The 21,607-nt window shown below is 41.3% G+C and overlaps 1 protein-coding gene across 3 annotated transcripts in view; it reads left to right on the top strand.

The window, feature by feature from the left end:
* Window positions 1-21,607, top strand: part of ITGB6 (integrin subunit beta 6) — a 112,616-nt gene that overhangs the window by 81,576 nt on the left and 9,433 nt on the right. For 2 of the 3 annotated variants that reach the window (XM_090045628.1, XM_090045630.1), the window contains 4 exons: window positions 4,186-4,408; window positions 7,644-7,741; window positions 13,597-13,716; window positions 17,311-17,477. In XM_090045628.1, the coding sequence (XP_089901754.1) occupies window positions 4,186-4,408; window positions 7,644-7,741; window positions 13,597-13,716; window positions 17,311-17,477 (608 nt within the window). Of the gene's footprint in view, window positions 1-4,185; window positions 4,409-7,643; window positions 7,742-13,596; window positions 13,717-13,848; window positions 14,016-17,310; window positions 17,478-21,607 lie in introns of those variants that run through there. The other variant, XM_090045629.1, reaches the window with a different exon arrangement.

The raw sequence follows: 21,607 nt of genomic DNA on the forward strand, positions 1-21,607 counted from the left end.
TCAGGGCTGGCACTCAGGACCCAACTAGAGGTGACTGACCTCCTGGGTACTTGGGCCAGGAGGACATGCTTTGACAGTTCAAAGCAGGCCACCACACTGAGAACATCTTCTGGGCAATAGCTGCCCACATGGCAAAGAGACAGCACACATGGCACTAGTGCCACACAAAGGCCCACTGTGCAGCTACTGGCGGCTGCCCCAGAGGTGCAGATGCCTCTGCTGTGGCCATGCAGTCCACATATGGGTCTGGCAGGTGCACAGCCTTGGGACCACATGCTGTCGCAGGTGACAGCAGGTCATAGCCAGGCAGCAGTCCTCACTGCCAGATTGCTGCAGTGCAGTGGCAATGAGTAGGGGGTACACAGGGGTGCATGTGCACCCCTTGAGAGTGCTAGACAGGCAGCATTCCCTACTTAGGCAACAGGCTGGGTGGCAGGTGTGAGCACTGGTGCCCCACTGAGAGTGCCAGCCAGAGACTGGAGGTGCCAGGAGAAGCACCACTGGCATTTCCGGGTATGCCCCTGGCCCTTCCAGGCACACCACTGGCACTTCCAGATTGGCAAGATCAGCCGTGGGGAGATCCCTCCCCCCTGGTTGCTGACTGGCCCTGGAGGGGCAAGTGCCCCCCCAACTCGGGAGGCACCAGTTGCCCATGCTGCAGTGGGTAGAGGTTGCAGGGAACTCTCCATTAGCTAGCACAAGATGTAGTGTCCCCAGGTACCAATTGGCCAGGCCCCAGAAGCTCTTGAGAGCAAGAAGCCTTGAGCTGCTTGCCAGGGCAGGTTTTTGTACTGCTGCGGCCAGCACAGGGCAGGTTTTTATAGTGCTGGGTAGAGTAATCACCTGGGCTGGCTCCAGGCTTTGGCTCCCCCTGGCTGCAGATCCGGGAGGAGGTGGGCAGGGTTATTTTGCCCCAAGTGGCACAACTTGCCCCACACCAAGGTGCATGTCTGGGCACATGCACTGAGCCAAAATCCCCCGCTCAGATTTGTGCCACTCCTATTTGAGCTGCTGCAAGCACATTTGCCTGCATGTGTGGATGCACCCCATGGGTGCACATGCTGCAGGCATGTGCAGTTGCAGCAGCTAAAATAGAAGCAGTGCAAATTGAAGCCGGGGCTATTTGCCTCAGTGCATGTGCCTGGGCACTCACTTTGGTGTGGTGCAAGTTGTGCCACTTGGGGCAAAATAACCCTGCCAGGCTCCTCCCAGATCTGCAGCCAGAGGAAACTAGAGCCTGGGGGCAGCACCTGTGCTGGCCCCAGCACTGTAAAAAGCTGCCCTGGCAATAGCTCAGGGCAACTCACTCTCAGGAGTTTCTGGGCTGTCCTAGTGGGCCCTGTATTTGACCAGGAAGGAGGCTCTGGCCAGGAAGGTGCCTGGAGACTGCAGAACCGCTTTCCTCTCACTTGTCCCTGCACGTCTCCAGGTCTACCAGTGGGCAACCCCCATCGGGTCCTTGGATGCCTTTGAGGACCGGTGGGTGTGGCCCAGGGGGCTCTGCTCAGTGTCCCTCTCAGGCACATTTATTTTCATGTTTTGACCCTTTGACCCACACAAGACTCCTATCCTGTTTTTTGCCTTTTTTGTCCCAAGAATTCTGTTGTATCTTTCACCCATTGGCTCCACACAGTAGGGGCTATTAGTTAGCCAGGTGGGCCTTAGAGCCCACAATACTTGAAGGATACAAATAAACAGGAGTTACTGGGGCACGGCCAATTGGTACCTGAGGACACTACCCCTTAGGGCTGCTTCAGCAGTCCAGCTGGCACAACTGAGAGTTCCTTGCACCCTCTACCCGCTGCAGCAGTCTGGCAGTGGGGGCTACCGCCTGGCTGTGACCTGCTGCACACCAGTCCCAGATGGGAACTGCACAGCCAGTAGAGGCATCTGCCTCTCTGGGCCTGCCGCCCATGGGCTGCGGCTGCAGAGTTTGTGCAGCACGATTGCCATGTGTACTCCTGCCTGGCCATCTGGGCAGCAATCGCCCAGAAGATGTTGTCAGTGTGGTGGCCTGCTTTGAACTGTCAAAGAATGTCCTCCTGGCCCCAACTGGCCAGGAGGTCAGCCATGTCCAGCTCGGTCCAAGGTGCCAGCTCTGAGCAGACTCTTCTGCCTGGGTCCTGCCACTTGCCTCCCTAGCAGGAATTCTGGTGTTCCTGATTTGAAAACTGCAAAATCTCTGATAAAAAAATCCCAAAGTCACTCTGTAAAATATCCCAAAATCGATGTTCCTCCACAATTAAAAAAGAAAGACCACTATTTATATAGAGAGAGACAGCAATGAATTGGGCAATATTTTATTGATATATCTACAGTGTTAAAGCAATTTGGAAGACTACCAGTTTCTCTATCATCATAATAAAATTAATTCTAAATACCTATATGTTTTGCATATTCCCTTTTGGTTTTCTTACCATAGAGCAGTTAGAGCTCCAACTGACCCCTTCACTAACGAGGATGTGGGGACAGCTGCCCCTGCAGCCACAGCTCCTGCCAGCAGGCCTCATCCTGTCTGGCAGGTGGGCACACAGGGTGTGTGCTAGGGGGATGTGGGGTTTGCAGAAGGTGGGGTGGGAAGAAGGGTGGGGGGATGTGGGTGGCTATGGAGGAATATGGGGGGCAGTGGGGTGTATGGGTAAGTGTGGGGGGACTGTGAGAGGTGAACTGCTCAGGAGGGGTGGGTCCCCTGCCCCCCGCAGGGTGCAGTCCCCCTTCATACTTCATGGACTGCCCTCTCACAGGGCTACAGCCCCCCCACAAGATCTACAGCCCCCCAACAGGGGCCACATGGCTACCACCCTCCCCTCAGGGCCCACATGCCCCACCCCTGATTGCTCCTCCAGCCCCCCAGATTGCAGCCCACCTGGCCCTGGCCCCTGCTGGGTCCTGCAATCCCCCCAGTGGCTGCCTCACCCATCCCCTGCTTGCACCCACAGACCCACTGATGGCTGCCCCATCCAACCCCAGCCTCCAGCACATTAAAAAAAAAAAAAGTCCTGCACTCACCAGCAGTAGCAGTGGCTGTAGAGGTCACTGGGGCCTGGAAGAGCCCCTCTGCACAGCATGGGGCAGCAGGCGGTAGTGGGGACCAGCCCTGGCTGCCTCGCACCCTCACTGCCATTGCCCCATTGCACAGGTATGACTGGGGTTGGCAGGGCACTGTGGAGCTCCGTGCACTATCAGGTAGCTGGGGCTGCTGCAGCTGTCACCCGGGGCCCAGCACCACTCAGCCTATGTGTTCCCAGCTGCCTGACAGTGCATGGAGCCGTGTGTTGCCCTGCCAATCTCAGCCACACCTGCACAATGGGGCAGTGGCAGTGTGGGTGCTAGGTTGCCAGGGCCAGTCCCCACTATCCATGGCTGCCCTGTGCTGTGCAGGGCGGGGTAGTACCAGAAGGCCCCAGTGACCCTGTAGGCAGCTGCTACTGCCAGTGAGTGTGGGGCTTTTTTTTTTTAATTGCTGGGATGCTGGGACTGGGTGGGGCAGCAATCAGGTAGGTTCGGGGGGGGGTTGGTGGGGCATGGGGCCAGGTGGGCCAGCAACCCAGGGGCTCGAGGAGCGGGCAGGGAATGGAGCTGGCAGGGGGCCCCCATGGTCCCCTAGCCCCTCCTCCAGCCACCTCCACTCCCAATTTACCTGCATGGAGCCCAGGTCCAGCTCCCTGTGGCTGACATGCTGCCTGCCCTGCATGGTATTTTTTGACTAATATTACCCCCATGCTGCAAATTTGCAGTGTGTGGAATGTGGTTTTGTTCCCACACATGCCTCTTGCAGCATCTCAAAGGGCTTTGAAATGCTGTAAGGGGCATGTGTGCGCTCATCTGGACTTACCTCAAGGGTTTTAAAATGGCTGCTAGGGCACTTTATCTAAACCTTATCAAATGAGGTTTAGATAAAGCATCCTGCAGCCATTTTTAAACCCATGGGGGCTTAATACACATGATAGTGAGGTGTTTTAATTAGAGTGGCTCTCCAAGAACCAGTTTAATTAAAACACCTCCCACCCCTCAGTACATGTATTGGCAGCCTTTATTTTTTACTTTACACTTAAAAGAGCTTTTTTTAATGGGAGGTGGGCTAATAGGAGTGAAAATATCTATTAAATAGAATCTTTGTAATCACTCCTTTTTCTGTTTTAAATTATAACATTGATTTTGGAAAATAATAATTTATTTTTCCAGGCAATGGTGACTGTGACTGTGGTGAATGTAGATGCCACAGTGGATGGACTGGTGAATACTGTAACTGCACAACTACCACTGACTCCTGTGTTTCTGAGGATGGTATTCTGTGCAGTGGAAGAGGTGAATGTAGTTGTGGAACATGTGTTTGCACACATCCTGGGGCCTCTGGTAAAACATGTAACAAGTGTCCAATGTGTGGTGACCTTTGCAGTTCCAAACGGTAAGTACTGGTTTTACCATGTTTGTGTTTTTTACTTTGTTCAGAAATCCCAGGAGTGCTCTTCCCACTGTTATTAGGTCCCAATACAAAAACCTGATGTCTTTTCTGCTTCTCCCATGTGGTTTAATCATAATGTAGAAAAATTAAATGTTTCTTAGCTCCTGGAGATTTCACACTGAGTCTTAGAGAAAATACCGAAGGCTCAATTGTCAGGATACAATGTCACAATTTCACTTCTGCTTCTGTTTTTAAAAAAGCTGAGTAATACTCTGAAATGATGTCGAATCCCACTGAGTTCATGGAACAGAATGACAGAATAACATTTGCAACTTGTGTTAATTCACTTCTCTCCATGAACCCTTAGAGCCAACTTCCACTCTGAGATCCTACTCCAGAGTCACAGATGTGCAGTAATTAATATTCCAAATTCTGCTAAATGCACTTTGACTGAAACAGGTGCATCTTCAGTGGAAGTATTCCAGCCAGTTCAGTGGGGACATAAACAGTGGTGTAATATATGCCTCAAACATAAGTTGATCATGAACTGAATGCAATAAAGCAGTGTAATATTCTGTGAGCATGTAAAAAACACCTAGCCTGCATATTAAGGTAGCAGACCATGGAAAGCAACTAAAAAGAATGTAAAGTGAATCATGGTCTCCAAACAAGGGTTATCAAAGATACAGCCCATGGGACAGTTCTGGCCCATGGATCTCAGACCAACCCTGCATGCCACATGCAGCAAGCACTGGCCCCAGCCCTGTGCATTACATGCAGCATTCAGGGCTGGACCTGGTGCCACAGGCACTGCACACAACACAGAAGGCCAGTTCAGGACGTGTGTCAAATGCAGAGCCTGCACTGGACTGGCTGTGTTCGCTGGCTGCGGCTGGTCTGGACTGGCCCCACAGACAACCCCTGAATGCTGGAGTAAGCATGCAAAGCAGGGCTGGCACAGATGCCACATGCAGCATGCTCCCCATGCTTGCCCCGCCTGGAGTGCAAGCCCTGAACCAGGGCTGGCATATGCTACAAGCACAGATCTGAACTGAGTGTGTGCATTGCAAAGCAGCACAGGGAGCTGTGTACGATGCCCTGCTGGACATTGCTGTGTGCAGTGCTCTTGCACACTGGTTACAGAGTTGGTCTGGATTGGACTCACAGACCAGCCCCAGGCACCAGAGCCAGTCCAGCATGGACACCTCATATAGCATGCTGCATACCAGCTCTACACACAAGCCCTGGACCAGAGCCAACATGCACTGCAGGCAGCGAAGCAGGGCTGCTCTGGGGTGTGTGCTGCATGACATGCCCACAATAGACCAGCCTTTTGCTCTGATTCCAGTGCCTGGGGCTGGTCTGTGAGCCTGATCTAGCACACAGATCAGCCCCATGCCCCTAAGCATATACATTCTTGTCTGTACTATCCCAAAGCCTTTCAGGGCTAAATTCAACTGCGATGAAAATAGGTAAAACTACATGCATAGGCCAGATATTGAACTGGTCCACAGAATGCGGAGTTACATTCATTCTGCACATTCCCTGAAAGCAAGTTAAAGAAGATCTAATTACTCTTCCACCTATATTGGTTTCCATTGAGTGAGGCCAGCTTCTCTTCCATTCTGCTTTGAAAGTCCATTGCCCTATTCTCAATTTGCGCCACAATTACTGACAGGAAAATTTGGTCCACATTGTGTAACTTCTCCCACCACCATTTATGTCACTGCTAAATTTGCCCTGTGGAGCTGCATAGCAATTGAATCAAATCCAAGCAGATCAATGTATCTTGTACAGGCCTCAGTGTTGGGAGCTTATATTAATTGAATAAAGATAGCCCTTGAATATAAGTACATTATGCAGTGTATTATACTGCTGCTGTTGAGACATTGACCAATTCAACAGACTAATATATTATTTAGGTATATGATGGACATTGAGTTAGTTTCTTCATTGTATAATACAATAGTCCATATCACTTATTTGTCAGACATTTTCCTCTTTTCCCTTTCTCTGTCACTGTCACAGTAAATGAAACACATGGCTGGAAAAGCCAAGAGAGAGAGGTGAAGACTTGGTAAAACTTAGCTAGAGCAGCTGAAAGAGAGCCAAAAGACCAGGTCAGAGGTGACAGAGATCCATGGGCAGGTGTCTGAGAAAGAGGGTGGTACTTTGAGAAACATGGCAAATATGACAAGAACACCAACAATACTGAATGTACCTACATCTGATAGGGGCTATCCCATTACGCACTCATTCACTCTATTCAGTGATTTACTTGAGAGAGATAAGGTTGTCCCCATCTTGTGAAGATAACCTCAGTAGCCTCAGCATTATTCTCTTAGAGGGATGTAATTCAATGCAAATCTGTAATGGCCAGTTTCTTTTTATTTTACTGTCAGTCTGACAAGAGTGTTCTTCTCAGAGTCTTAGCTCCTAAATGAGTTGATGCTTTAAACCCAGAATTGTTTAAATATAGCCGGTGGTAACAATTTTCATATGCAAACTTTATGTTCTTTTCTCTTTTCAGTACCAGACTCTGGACCTGCTCCAACTCCCATTGAATCAGAGTGGCTTTTCATCAACTTCAGAAGGAGTTGGACCAGACCCTCAGTTTATTTTTAAATAAGATTCTGGTCTTTCTACAATTAAATAAAGCCAATAATATATTTTGAAGTTGCTTTTCCAATAAGTTGCTTTAGCTTATTTAGTGTTTATATTATTAGCTCCTGAGAGTAGTGAATCATATTCTAGAGACATCTATTAAGATACCTGAGCAAGGTTTTTAGTCTCTTGGTAAATATAATACATTATTCAACAGATTTTCAACAAAGGAAGATTTATATTAAGTGCCTTGGCCTCCTCTAAATTAAGGCAATATCAAATATTAGTCCATTTAGTGGGTATTCTTCTGAATGGTATTTAGTGTATACTTAATTCAGAACCTTTATCTTGGAAAATGAACATTATGTATGAGTAACCCCATGTTTTGAGCTGACACACATGAATAATGCTGCCTCAGGTTCTGTCTGGTAGCTAACAAGAGCTTAGAGAAAGAGGCCTTAATTCAGGGTTGTTTTGTGGCAATACCTATCACATTTCTGAGAACTACTGTATCTATAGCACAGGACCTTTTGTTAATTCCTTTTTAAAATGTCGACAGCAGGCATATTCTCTTTTATATTCAAGTGCTTTGTGGCAGACAGAGATTGATGAGTACTTGAATTATTTTTCAAAGGATCTGCATTGAATGTTATTTGGCTTCTGATGAACAGTTACAAGGAGAATGCAGTGAAAAATGTAAATTGGTTGATGCAACTGTCAGTACTGCAGAAGGTTTGTACACTTATTATATTTTACTTATTAGTGGCAATTTTAATTGTGATAATTTTATGTAAAGTACACATGGGATTTGAAAACAGTTGCAACTTTTCCCTCTGATGGGTGGTAATCATTGGGCTTGACCAAATGAATGACAATCCACATTGAGAGTATTAAATCCTCTTCTGTTTTGTAATTAGGGACCAAAAAACATCTTTGTCAATATCAGTCAGAACAATTATATCCCTCCAGCTTAACTAACCCATTAGTATACAACTAGTTTCCTAACCAGTTCACTAAGTTCTGGCCTTCTGTACACAAATACTACCCCAATGACAGCAATATCCTGACTCAAACATCTAAGTGTAAAATCATGCCCATTCCGTGAAGCCCGGTATGGTTTCTATTATCTTACAAATAGATTAACCATTGAGAATTCTAATGATTGCAATGGGAAGTTCAACAGACAAATTGCATTAGTGCACAGTTCAGATGTTTTTCTCCTTGTTGCATTTGATCAAGAAGTTTTTAAACTTCTTGGAATAGGGTTCTTCCCTCCACTGTCAATATAGGGACCCCACTGAAATCAAGAGGAACTCCTAGTATTGACTTGAATAAAATATTACCCTTGTAGACAAAGACTTGTAACTTTAAACAGGACTGTTGTGTCAATAGGATTATCTTTTTCCTTATAGGATCACCATATAAGAGCAGATGGGCACCTTTTCTCATTGCTGTACTTTGGAAAGTATGTAATTACTCTATTTACAATGGCAACAAATCCAGTACTCAGATGTATTGTAATTCTGAGGCCACAACCTGTACTGTACATACATCATAGACATGACTTCAGCTTCTGATCAAGCAAATATAATAATTTGAGCAACAATTCAGAATGCTGTGTCCACATCTTGGTACTGAACAAATCTGCTGGCCACTTGCCCACAACTTCACAGATGGAAGCAATGCAGTGACATTTACAGCCTTTCTGAGATCAGCCTGAGCACAATGGTGGTGGTTGTTACAAATATGAAGTGCAAAAATTCTAAGTATTTCTCTTGTGGGGGAAAAGATTTTAGTCCACAACTTAATAATTAATTTAAATTATTGATTATTTTAACTTCATAAAGTTGAAGGACTTTCATAAAAAGTAATTAGTGTTTGAAGGCTAGGAAAAATTCTTTGCCTGGTACTGCTGCTAATAAAGACAAAAAGTTTCTCATGTTTATGGTAAAGTACAAGAAATATATTTTTGTAGCAAATGTCTCAAAACTGAACAGACAAATGAGTAACAGGCTTGTTTGAATATTTATTTAAAAGCATGTGGGTAGAATGAACATTTTCGAAACGTATACCTTACAACCCCTTTTTTCCACTGTGGTATTAGTACCATTTTTCATAATGTTGTCAGTGGACTGCAGATCTGTGTAACCATGGATGCATAAGAGTACTGTGCTTTGTGACATTATAAATAGTAATGAGATCTGGGAACTGCCCATTGCCTAATCTACTTCCATACATAGTATACACAGGAGAGAGATAATGCCTCATCTCGATTCTGTACCTATGTTTTAATTCAAGTCCTAACTTTCTTCAGCAATTTTAGCTTTAGATTTTGTTCCTATCGATAACAACTGTTGCAGTGAAACCTGCATGATAGCTACATTCTAATATCACAAAAAAAGTTGCTTAAAAGTATATTTGACCATAGGCACCAACTTTTATTTTTCCCTGGGGAGGGGGGAGGAGAGGGCTAAGATGATGGACATGTGGAAAGTTTTACACATTTCAGGTGACAGTCCTCTTCCTGAAAGAAACCAGACCTCCCACGTACTTGACATCTCTATATTTCACCTACTTTACACCTGATCCAAGGTATCTGAAGGTGGTGGGTCTTTTTTTTTTTAATTTTTGGCATACAAATAGCCCTCAATAAAAGTACCTATACTTGGCGTTGATTAGAAATTATGCTTTAAAATAAAAGATGATCTAAAAACAAAAACAAAAAAAACCCAGCCCTGTAATGGAATTGCTCAAACGGTGTATTAGCTGCCCCATGTGAGTGTGTAACTTTGTAACTGTTACCTTTCTTTTGTTGTATTTATTTTTTCCTGGACTTAGATCACAAGATAGGTATGTTTTCACTAGGTATGTTTTCATAGTGCATAGGAACCTAGAGTCTAAATCCTGATTGGGCCATCAAGGTACTATTGCGACAAAAATGTATTAATTGTGTTTGAATCAAACAAGCAATCCTCCTTCCAGAACTCTATATAGCTTATGCTTTGTATGTGAGTTTTTGTTAGGCTCTTGAAGGATCAGATTCAATTCCTATTAAAGTCAATGTCAAGTCCAAAGTGTACAGCTGAAGAAGACTGCATGGTGCATGCATAACATAGCAGTCTATAGACTGAGGCTCAAATTCCAGTGAAGTCCTGCCCTGGTCCCAATACATCTGATAAGCTGTAAAGAAGTTATGGAGGCTTGGTCACTTCATATAGTTCCTAAAATGGATCTTTATTCTCCTCTTAAGAGCCCTGCATCCCATTTGCTTTGTAAAGCAACTTTTTGCCATTTCCTGATTTTGAGTACTTAACTGTACAATCTGCATTAAAAAATGATTTTTTTGCTGGAGTTTGCCTGCATTGTGTGCTTGACAGTGCCCTCTGCAGAGTCAGTTTCACTTCTATGTTGGTCATCAGTTTCACTTCCCAGTTTCATTTTAGTGTTGCATTTAGAACTACTCTGCAGGAAGGTTGCTGCCTCTGTATGCTTGCCCCTACTCCAGTACTGTGTAAAGACGATGCAGCAACTATGGAGGATACTGTTTATGTTACTGTTCTGCATGCATGAAGTGAAATTGCTTAATTTGTTTTAAGAAACCCATGCACCTATACACACACAAAGCATCAGGCCCGCTGCATGCTCCTCACGCGTTGTGAAAGTTATAACAAAGCAATTTTTAAAGTCCCATACAGGGTATTTAGAAAACAATGTACAAAACCTTGGAGCATTTCAGAAAATGGTTTAATTTCACTTTAGTGTAAATAACAAAATATAAGTTGATGGTTCTCCCTTTAAAGTTGACATCTCCCATTGAATTTGTATTTAGCTGTGATGCCCATTCATGCATTGCAACAAAAAGCACAGGAACTAACATTACAGTCCTGTTATTTAAAATGAATTTGCATGCTGCTTTACCCAGTGTCATACAAAAAAGCTTCAGAGGGAAGTAAGCTGGAATCCTTGTTTCTTGTTCTTGTCCTTCATATCTATTTGGTTTTTAGTTAACACTTTACCATTGCATAACTTACTGGTTCATTTGTTTGTTGTCGGGAGGAAAGAGGAAAGGATAAATGTATCTTGTTTTGTGTTATTACAGAAAAGACAGACAAGATGCGATAAATGTCGTGGCCTAAATATTTTTTGAACTTACATTGTATCCAAGAACCCACTAAGAGATCAGAGTTTTGTGTATTCTTAGGGCTTGATTTACTATCTAATTGGTGCATCTACACATGCTATTAGCACAGAGCAATAAACTCCAGTGCATATTGTGCCAAAATTTATAGCTCCCGGGCACTGCATTTGAAAGTGCACCTGGGATCACAGCATGTTGAGCCAGGTTGGAGCAGCCCCAGCTGGTAGAGGTGCCTGGTGGGGCTACAGAGGTACTGACTGGGACATGATGGTGCACTAGTGTGGGGCTAGCTGGCAGGCAGCCTCTGCACTGAAGCTCCCTTTTGCCTCAGCCAGCCCCATCAGTGTCTACGTGCACATTGCTGGACACTAAAGAACTCTGCCATAGGATAATACTTGTATTTACAAGTACTAACCTGCTGCAGAGTTAGTTTCCTGTGGCCTAATAGGGCCACAGTTGTAGATATTGAGACTTTACTGTACAGCTAAATTAGGCAGCCTCATGTAGATGTGCCTAATGACTCCAGTTTTATTCTGATGTAATTCTTAACTCTGCTGTAATCGATAGAATTAGGCTGGTGTTCAAGTAAAACAACACCACCAACAACAAAGTGACACTTGTTTGTCTGCATGTTACTTGGATGGATAACACTGTATCTCATTGCACAAAGGACAGACTTAAATCCAAAAGCTTCTTACAGTAAATTTCCTTACACATTTCTAGAGTAAATTTCATTTACTCTGCTGTGACATTCCTTTTCTAACAATCTAGGGGGCATTGACAGCCCGCTCCAAGTACAACTGTGCTGTGTACTAGTGTCTGAGATACATAAATACCAAATAAATAGGTGGCAGAAGGGGGAAGGCAGCAGACGTAGCACAGGCATCGGAGGGACAAGGGGCAGGGTGTGGCATGCAAGTGCTAGAGTTGTAGGCTCTGGGGCAAGTGGAGGCGGGGAAAAGAAAGTAGGGAGGCATGCACAGGCAAGGGGCAGGGAGAGCAGACAAAGAAGCCAATGTGGGGGTAGGAGCAGAACCAGGGATCTGTCCCCTTGCCCCCTGCTGCTGCTTTGGGGAGACAAATTTAAAACTATCTTCCAATAGTTAGATTCCACACGTGGAAAAGTTTCACAAATTTGTAGTTTTCCATGTATAGAATCTAACTATTAGGTCATCGTAAATTTGAAGTTGCCTTGGATTCAGGTAAATATGATACATATAAAATGTATCCTTTAAAATTCAGTTATCGTCCCCAGTTCATTATTTATGCATATATTTTCTTTAATTTGTTTTGATAGGCGGGTTTGAGAGGTTTAGGGCTTTTCAGTACAATTAATCCATGTGATGAACTCTTTAGCAGTCCCTGGTTCAGCAAATTCATGTGAGTTTCTGAGTATGGAGTGACCTTAAATGCCAATAACATTTCATTTGAAACATTTCCTTGTGTTTCTAAAACTAATCAAGCTTATTTAGTCTCTCTGAAATATATTAAAAGTAAAGCCAATTACAGCTATAGTATATGTCTCTTTAACCTGTGGATTGTAACAGAAGGAACGACAGAACTTCACCTATAGAGGTAATTGTAGGGATTTCTATAAAGCAAAATATTTTCTTTATATAAAGTTATTATATCACGTTAGACTTAAAATCATGGCATTGGTATACAGTCTCATATTCCAATCAACTTGCTTCTTTTTATTGTCTGCCACAGCTGGGTTTTTTTCTCCACTGCCTCTTGAATGAACTCAGCATGAAAGGTTCCCAGCTTGGGAAAAGTTTAAAAAAAAAATAGATTAAGTTTTCTTGCAGAAATACACTAAATGGAGGGACAAGTAAAAATGGGCAGACTGTCATCTTGGATTACTTTTTATCTTCTTTCCACTGAATCACATTACAGTGATCCCACAACTTTAGTTTTTTCTTATTAATTTATATTTACTGTTGTGACAATAAATGCCATGCTAAACTCTAAGGATAGCATTGTGGAAAGAATAAATGGCAGTCCTTTTAATGGTATCAGTCTCTTTTTGATATGTGAATATCTACTCCTGAAATGTAATCTACACATGCTACCAGTAGCTCTAAATCAAAGAGAACATACTGTTTACTTTGTCTTATAATCAGGACTATTATATTCCCTAGACAGCTAGATGTAAGTGTCTTGGAAGTATTTCCAGTTCACTGAAATTCACACTAAACCAGACTGATAGGTGCACTTGATGGTCAGTACAGATTGACAGCACCTGGACCTGCTCTTCTCAAATGTAATTGGAAAATCAGAAATGAAAAGAAAAGCAATTTAGAGTGGTATAAAAAGTTATTTATCTAGTGAAAATTTGCAAGGTACTTTTGCTCTTCCCTAACACTCTTCTGGATGTTAAAAACACCATGGCACAGATTAACCCATTGTTTTTTGTTGTATTACATTTTGATGCACTTGATTTCCATAGAGTTCTCAAAGGATAAATCCATTCCCTGTGCTATACAAGGTGAAAATGAATGTGTTACTACATTTCTAATGACCATGGATGAACAGGGAAAGACAATCATTCATAGCATAAAGCAGAAAGGTAAGTGGTTAATATCAGTTTTCACATATACTGTTGGATTTAGAAATACAGATGAAACAATCAAATTGCATATACTGGAAAATTAGCAAATTAAGCTGTTTCATACACTTTTTTTTTATTTTTCTATTTCAGTAATGTTTTTCTTCCTGGCTGAAAAAGCACCTCCTAAAATATTTATTTCATATGATGGCATTATAAAACATGACCTTTCACAAAAGACAGGCATTATTGTCCAGTGGTACAAGCAGATACTACTGAATTCCAAACACAGCTGTGGCTCTTTTTGCAGCATTAAGCAAGTTAGTCAGACTCTATTTCATTTTCATCAGCAGCTGAAAAAACTGGGATACTTAATTCCCTTCCACACCGGGGAGGGGGGAGCAAGGGCAGAGGGGGGCTTTGGGGATCAGTTATTTTTCTTAATTGCTATTGGAATTGATAACCATTATGAAATAATGATACAAATGTCCTCATTATGTAATACACTAACCCTGAGATAGTTTATATGACTACAAAATATTTTTAAAGATAAATAAATAATATCTGATCCATAATACAGTTATACAGAGTATTCATGATTGAGCAAATATTAGTAGTAGTTTAATAGTAGTTTATTTACAGCATTTGCTAAAACAATACAGTAAAACTGACAATAGAATTATATATAATAACAACATTATATAATACATGGTTATGAGTAAAAACATACAATAAGATCATGTATTCTGCCAGTGTGAAAATATTTTAAAATGTGACTCAACCTACACAGTCATTTTTAATGCTGCAGTATTACTGACTTTTGAATGATTATCCCAAAATTATCCTAAATATTCATTAACCCTCTTTACTGAAGTACATCTATTTATTTAAAATTATTCCTTTATTTATACTATTTTTATGACAATCTTATATTTCAAGAGAACACAGAGGCCTCTTTACAACTGACAAGTGACATTGTTTCTACGCAATCAACCATGGTACATTTTGGGGCATACTCAATCTTTCACTGTTAAAAGTGAGTTACATGGTTAAGAAAATTTATCCAAATGATTACCTTATTTCTCTCAGTAGAAGCTGTGTGCTTGGTGTTTGGAAATTTTTCTCAGCCACTTGTCATCTTGAATAATACCTTGTGAAGAGTTTCCACAAAATCTATTATGAGAATTGAATAATTGCACTATACGTAATCAGCTAATGCTGTAAGAATATTACTGGTTTTAAAAAGTAGCACAATATATATCAAAGAATATTGTAACAAAGGCTGACAATAAGAATAGAAGGTTATATGCATATGCAAACTGTACTCCTCAGATTCAAGAACATTAAGAGTTTCAAGTGCTGCATGATTTTCTCTTTACTCAATTAATTTACTGTTCATTAATGCTGATTTAAAAAGCAAGGCTGATAGAAATTTATTGAAGTGAGGCACAATGCATGTAGAAGTTTTGCAACACTCCCTCACCCCTCATAACAATTCTGCCAATGAATAAAAGTTTTCATCTACTATTCCACTTCTGGGTCTGTCTTGAGTAGAGGAACAATTACCCTGTGCCTTTTGTAATGTACGCAAATGTAAATTAGGATGAGAACTCCAGAAATGCTCTGTGGATTATTTTCACTTATGGATCCGAAGTCAAGTGTGAGTGAATAGCCAGTGCATTAACCCACAGCTCAGAGACTTTTCAAAATGAGTTGCATAATGACATCAATCAAAAAAGTAATGTAAAATAAAATCCAAGTAAATTATATTAAACTGAAATGAATTCTCTGTGTCATCAAACTGTGGTTCAGTAGAAAATTTTATGAAATAGTAACCTTTCTAGACTTTTACAAGTAATGCTTCTTAATATTAAAATGATCCCTTAATTGAGAGCTGTCAAAAAGAATTTGCCCTCTGGGTTTTACATGTCTACTATTATCTTGATCCTAGGGAAAAATATGTCCTAGAATAATGTTAATTTTCTGGTAATTTAGTCTGTGCTCTAAAATGCCCATCTTTAGCCTTGTGTTGCTAGCAGTTACAGAACAAAAAATAGAGGAACCATTTAAATGAATTGTTGCAGTTCTAGCATGTTAAATGACTTGCTTTCCCCATGGAAAAGGAAGTGGAAGGTATCCAAACATGCATGCATCTAGAATACTTATTTCAAATGTATTTATTTATGTTCTTAATAAAGAGTTTCCTAAGAAAATCTGTGCATCCCATGCCTATACATTTGTTATCAGAGGACAAAAGTATATTATGAATCTGTATTACTCAAGTAACAAAAAAGGACAATTATTGTGTTCTTCAAAAGTCTTATTTAGATGTACCTTCAAAAAGTAGATTCCTGGTTTTAAGTTGTATGTTCTTATTCAGTACTTCAACTTCCCTTTCACACTGTTTTCACTCATCGAGTTTGGTCACTTGTTCAGAACTAAGAATGGTTTGGATTTGTTTGGATGAAATTATGCTAGCGTTTTTGCATGAATATGTTCAAGAAAATTGAGTTTCTAGGGCCTGATCCTGCACAACTAAAATTAATGAGAGTTTTACCATTGACTTCAATGTGAGCAAGATCAGGCTATTAAGTTAATTAACCATCCTTACAACGGATTTCAGAAAACAGGTCTTCCATTGAAGTTGAGCAGAGGGCAGAAATTCCATTTAGTGAAAAATGCTAAACTTTCAATATCTGACTATTCTCAGACAGAATAAACAATGACATTTTTTTAATACTTGGTGAAACACAATTTGTAAAAATCTTTTGGAATAATTATGAAGTTTTATTGTGACACAATCAAAAATCATTTTAATGTTGATTTAAAAAAATGTTCTACCACAAATTTAGACATTTCAAATTAAATCAAATTGTTTTCATTCTGAAAATGTCAAAATGACATTTTAACATTGTTGGAACTTTTTCATTTCAATTTTTTCCCTAAATATTCAATTTGGCAAAATCAGCCATTTCACAACATTTTTCAGTTTCAGAAGACCTGCATCCTCTGTAAGTTAGTTCCATCACAGTTTTCCATCCAGCAGCACTGTGTCATTCTAGTGAGACCTCTATTCTATGTTCTGCTTATAGAATGATTGAGAATCATTTTTTTCCTTGTATTTTTCGACCTCGCTTTTTTTAGATGCCATTTTCTGTGTCTTTTCCATATCCCCCAATCTTTTATGTGTTGGTCACCAACTAGTCAGCCATGAATCTGCCTACAATTTTCCCCACTGCAGTGTAAGTGAGACTCCTTATGGTCACACCTAAGAATTCATGGTCCTGCCAAACCATGTTCTTTCACTCCTCCTCTCTGGGAAATCTTTTAGAACACATAAAATAAGAATCTAAATTAATTCCAGAGAATCTCTCACTTTATCTGGAAGCTGTTAGTTGATCTTCTAAAAGATCTATGAGAAGCATTTATAGTGAAGTTTTCTTCAGTATAACTCTTCTGGGAAAATTTCACATAGTATTTGCAAATCTAGCTGTACAAACATATAAGCTGGAAAAAAAAGGAATGAACAATGATCGGGGCATAGAAACCTATTGTGGTTTTTAATTAGCTATCTTTATAAATACTAAAAATCATTGCTTGCTTCTGTTTCCACAGATTGCCCAGAACCTCCAAATATTCCCATGATAATGTTGGGTGTTTCCCTGGCTATCCTTCTAATTGGTATTGTTCTACTTTGTATATGGAAATTGCTAGTGTCATTTCAAGACCGAAAAGAGGTTGCCAAGTTTGAAGAAGAAAGATCAAAGGCCAAATGGCAAACGGTATGTGTGTTAATTTTGTACAAGTCTCTATGAGATTCTGTTTGGCTCCAGGAGTCACCAGTAATAAAGAAAATGGACAAATTTCCCAAATCATACTTTTTCATTATACATTTCATTATATAGTATGTTACTCATTAAAATATAATAGAAATAACCAAAATTGATCATTTTTCAATATTCCTTGTTTTATTTCTTCCACAAGTAAAAAGATGCATGCAGGTAGTTTTTAATCAATAACTGAAAAATTATTCAGTGAATTATTTTTTGACAGACCTGCCCATGAGGACTTGGCTCATATTAAAGGTGTTCCTTTTCCTTCCAGTTCCTTCTGCCTGGAACTTTTACTCTTTTGCATTTGCCTTTTAATAAAGGCTTTCTGGAAACTTCATGTTAAGTAAGCAGAACACAGGAGGGATTTGGGGGGGCTATAATACATAACACAGTGATCCATTGACTCTTCATCTACACCCAGATATAACAAAATAGATTGCAACAGTTCAGCAAGACCAGTAACTGCCTGCCCTTCAGCATCTGAAATCAAAAAAAGGGTAGAAGCTGTATGCCTCTAGTTAATGTAGGCTGGGGCAGGCTGGGAATTTTCCATACTGACTTGGGGTAGCTAAAGCTGAGAGGAGGGAATGGAAGGATCCATCTGGAAGATGAGAGGGAAAGTGAATGAGTTTCTGAAGGGAAAATCAGCAAAGCTCCACAAAATGTACTGGAAACCACTGCTACTGAAAATAAGAGATCTGTTTTTTAGGGGAAAAAATTACAAATGAGATATTTTCAAGCTACAGCCATTCCCCAAAAATATTGAAAACAGATAACTGGTCCTGGGGGTGATCCTTGAGAAGATGTAATGCCATCAGCACTCTCTGAGGTTTGGCTGGACTTCTTTTCAGGATCCCCCATATCTTGACTAAACATCTGTTTAAAAACTTATTTCATTTCCATCTGAAGCTTAAAACTAAACCTCAGAAAATGTATTTGTGGCTTCAGGTTTTGTTATGAATCTTTTCCTGGCTGTGGAGCTGACATCCAGGAAGAATTGACAGGTTGTTCCATTAGAAAGTCCAAGGTCACTTCTGCAAGGGCAGGGTCGAAGTGTTCAGGCCATATTTCAAGCACGTTCTACCTACCTAAATTCTTCCTTTATTCTCAGATATAATAGTCTTCACTTATTGTCTGAAGCTGTGTGTTGGAGTTGCTCATTCCAGTTCTCTAACAGGCACCACCAGAACCCTGGATACTCCCAAATGTGGAGGTTCTGGATGTGCGCTGCCCCCACGTCCAGCCATGTTTACATCATGGTCATAGAGAAAGGCACAAGCTGTGAACTTGGTTCCACAGTTAAGACATATCTCTTAGATAGGTGATGTGTTTTATCCCAGAAATGCCTGCAAACAAAGTAAGAGACCCTGATCTTGTGAAGCTCTGATCACCCTCTGCTTTGACTGGCTGAGTGTGGGCTCTAGTGAAATTCAGCACCTCATAGGATCTGATCCTTATTTTGGGCTAGACTGAGTTATGAGGCTCAGCGTTGAGTAAGGGGTACCACTCCAAAAGCAAATCTTTCAAATTATACTTCAGAGTCAGAATTCAACCCCTACCCTCTCCTTGGTTGGGTAAGGAGTAAATTATTTCAGCCATTTTTTGAGTGAAATATGCTTATTCGACTGCTCTAACTATTGGGGAGAGGAGGGAGATTCAAGGATCCCTTTCTATGTCCTTCTCTATCCTCCATCCCTTACCTATAATGAACAACATTGATAGAGTAGCCCCTAATTTTCCCCCTGTAGCTGGGGAAGGATCTTAACAAGTCTTACTTTTTCCTAGCCCTCAGCATGAATTTGAAAAAAACTGCCATGTAACATTAATGCCAATGTTGCTATGAGGAAAGCATAATACCCGCCTCCTAGTGTGCATATGGTATGTGAAAATACATATAATCAATATCTATTGATATATGCATTACATATATATGTGGAGCAGGGCCTATCATGGGGGGGCCAAGAGGGCCATTTGGCCCGGGCCTCTCATTCACAGAAGGCCTCAAATTTAGACTTTTGACGTTATCTCCAAATGAGGTTATACATACAGACACAGATACACTGACAGGATTGAAAGAAGACAATGTTCATCATACAACTTTAAACTTGTGTCCCATTACCGGGCCACACCACCTGTAGTGCACTATGAATTAATATTTTTTTTATCATACCAGAAGCCTCAAAAAATGGAAGTGGCTTGGGCCTCTCTCAACCTCTGAGAGGGCCTGATGTGGAGAGAGAGAGAGAAAAGTGTGTGTGTGTACCAACATTTCTATATATAGTTTAAACATGTGTGTAGGGAGAGAGAGGAAAATATCCTACTACTATATGGCTGCATGCAGGTAATGTTTGCCATCTTTTGATCGCAGTAAAAATGGTTTGGCCAGACCTGAAAAGGCATGCACTATGTGTAGCCTTGTTTAAACATGATGAAAAGAAACAATGAACAAATTCATATTAATAAACATTACATCTCCTAACTGGCACAAATTTATGTGTTCACAGAATACCCAGCAGGATTCATAAATTAGTAATATCTTCTTAAAATCTTATAAAACAAAGACATTTTAAACATTACACTTTTCACCCCAAATATAGCATATCTTATCTAGGATGAGCACATACTTAAAAGTCAGCTGGGAAGTTTTTTATGCTTTTTGAATAAAATAGAAAACAAGTTTGGAAGTTACGTGGGTTTGTAATTAAGGTGGGAACTGACTACCAGTTTTATCAGTATTGAAGACACTTCAGTCTTCTAATTCTTCCTCAGGTAGAAAATATTATTTATTCCATTTTATGCATAGGCAAGCTGAGATTCTGGAGGGAATCGGGATGAGAAACAAGACACTTGCTTTCCCAGTAGCTGTATCTAGTTGGCAATCAATCATATTAACATTCACAACCTGCAGTAGCTGTAATCCTCAAATCTCTGCAAACCATGGGTGGCAACAGAAGATTCAGCCTAAGGCCCAAGGGTTTTAAGAATGAGGTAAATAGGGAGAAGAATGAAGGGACTTTGCCTACTCCACCCCCCAAGTTATAATAATTCATGACATTGGACTGCACAATAACATTTATACCATCCATGTTATTAAATAAACATGATTTGCTGAAATATCCTAGAATTTTAGCTATAGTCTGGGGAACATTACAGTGTCATCAGTCCAAGGAGAAATGCCATCTGGAAGTATCTTTTAGATGCCTGCCTAATGAACATAGAGAAAATGGTTCAGTCAGAGAACCATGTCATAACTAGTGGGTGTGCTTCACCTTCTTGCAGCTGGAAGATTATTTTGTGTGTAGCAAGAATTTGCACTGCTACATGGAAAGGAGATTTTAGTATCAGATAGTACAAACCTTTGATATCACCAGGAGAAACTTGCGAAGTGTACTTGCCAAAAGGAAGATTGATTTATGTCCTCCTGTGTATAGTGTTTTCTTCTGTAGTAGGTTACACAGTGTTCCCACCTTTGTAAAATGCATTTATTGCTGCTTTTGGAGGCCCAAAGAAATAATGAATCTATCCTTTTTCATAGAAATCATAGAAAATTAGGGTTTTTGCTCACTCTTCTTTTGTGCTTGATTATTCATAGTTATTTGATTATAAATTAGAAGGTTAGCTCAATATGTCACTTTGTATATGTCTAATAGCAATGTAAAACATCTGAGGGTGTGTACACATGTTCAGGGAGGTTAGATCATGTTAAAAATGACCATCTGATCTAACTTAGGGTGCAGACAGGAGTTGTCTGCTCCCAGCTGTAACTCAGAAAGTTTTCTGCAGAGCGTTTTGAGTTTCAGCCTTACCCCAGGCCAACCAGAAGTTCGCTGTTGGTTCTGGAGGGGAGGGGAACCCCTTTTGGTTCCTAGCTATGGGCTAGGAGCCTGCAGCCAGGTTGCCTTAGCAGTGGCCAGGCTCTCTACCAGCGCTCACTGTTTTCAGAATAGGAGGGGGGAAAGGCAGTGGAGGGAGCTCATTCTTGGGACTCCCCAGCTGGTGCTGAAGGGTGGGGTGGGTGAATCGGAGCCCTGCCACCTCAGGGGGAGCTCTAATTCGCCCACCCCACCCTCCGGAGGGGG

Source organism: Crocodylus siamensis, chromosome 4 (assembly GCF_052110815.1).
Source record: "Crocodylus siamensis isolate JL-2025a chromosome 4, ASM5211081v1, whole genome shotgun sequence".
In the NCBI taxonomy this organism is placed as follows: domain Eukaryota; kingdom Metazoa; phylum Chordata; order Crocodylia; family Crocodylidae; genus Crocodylus; species Crocodylus siamensis.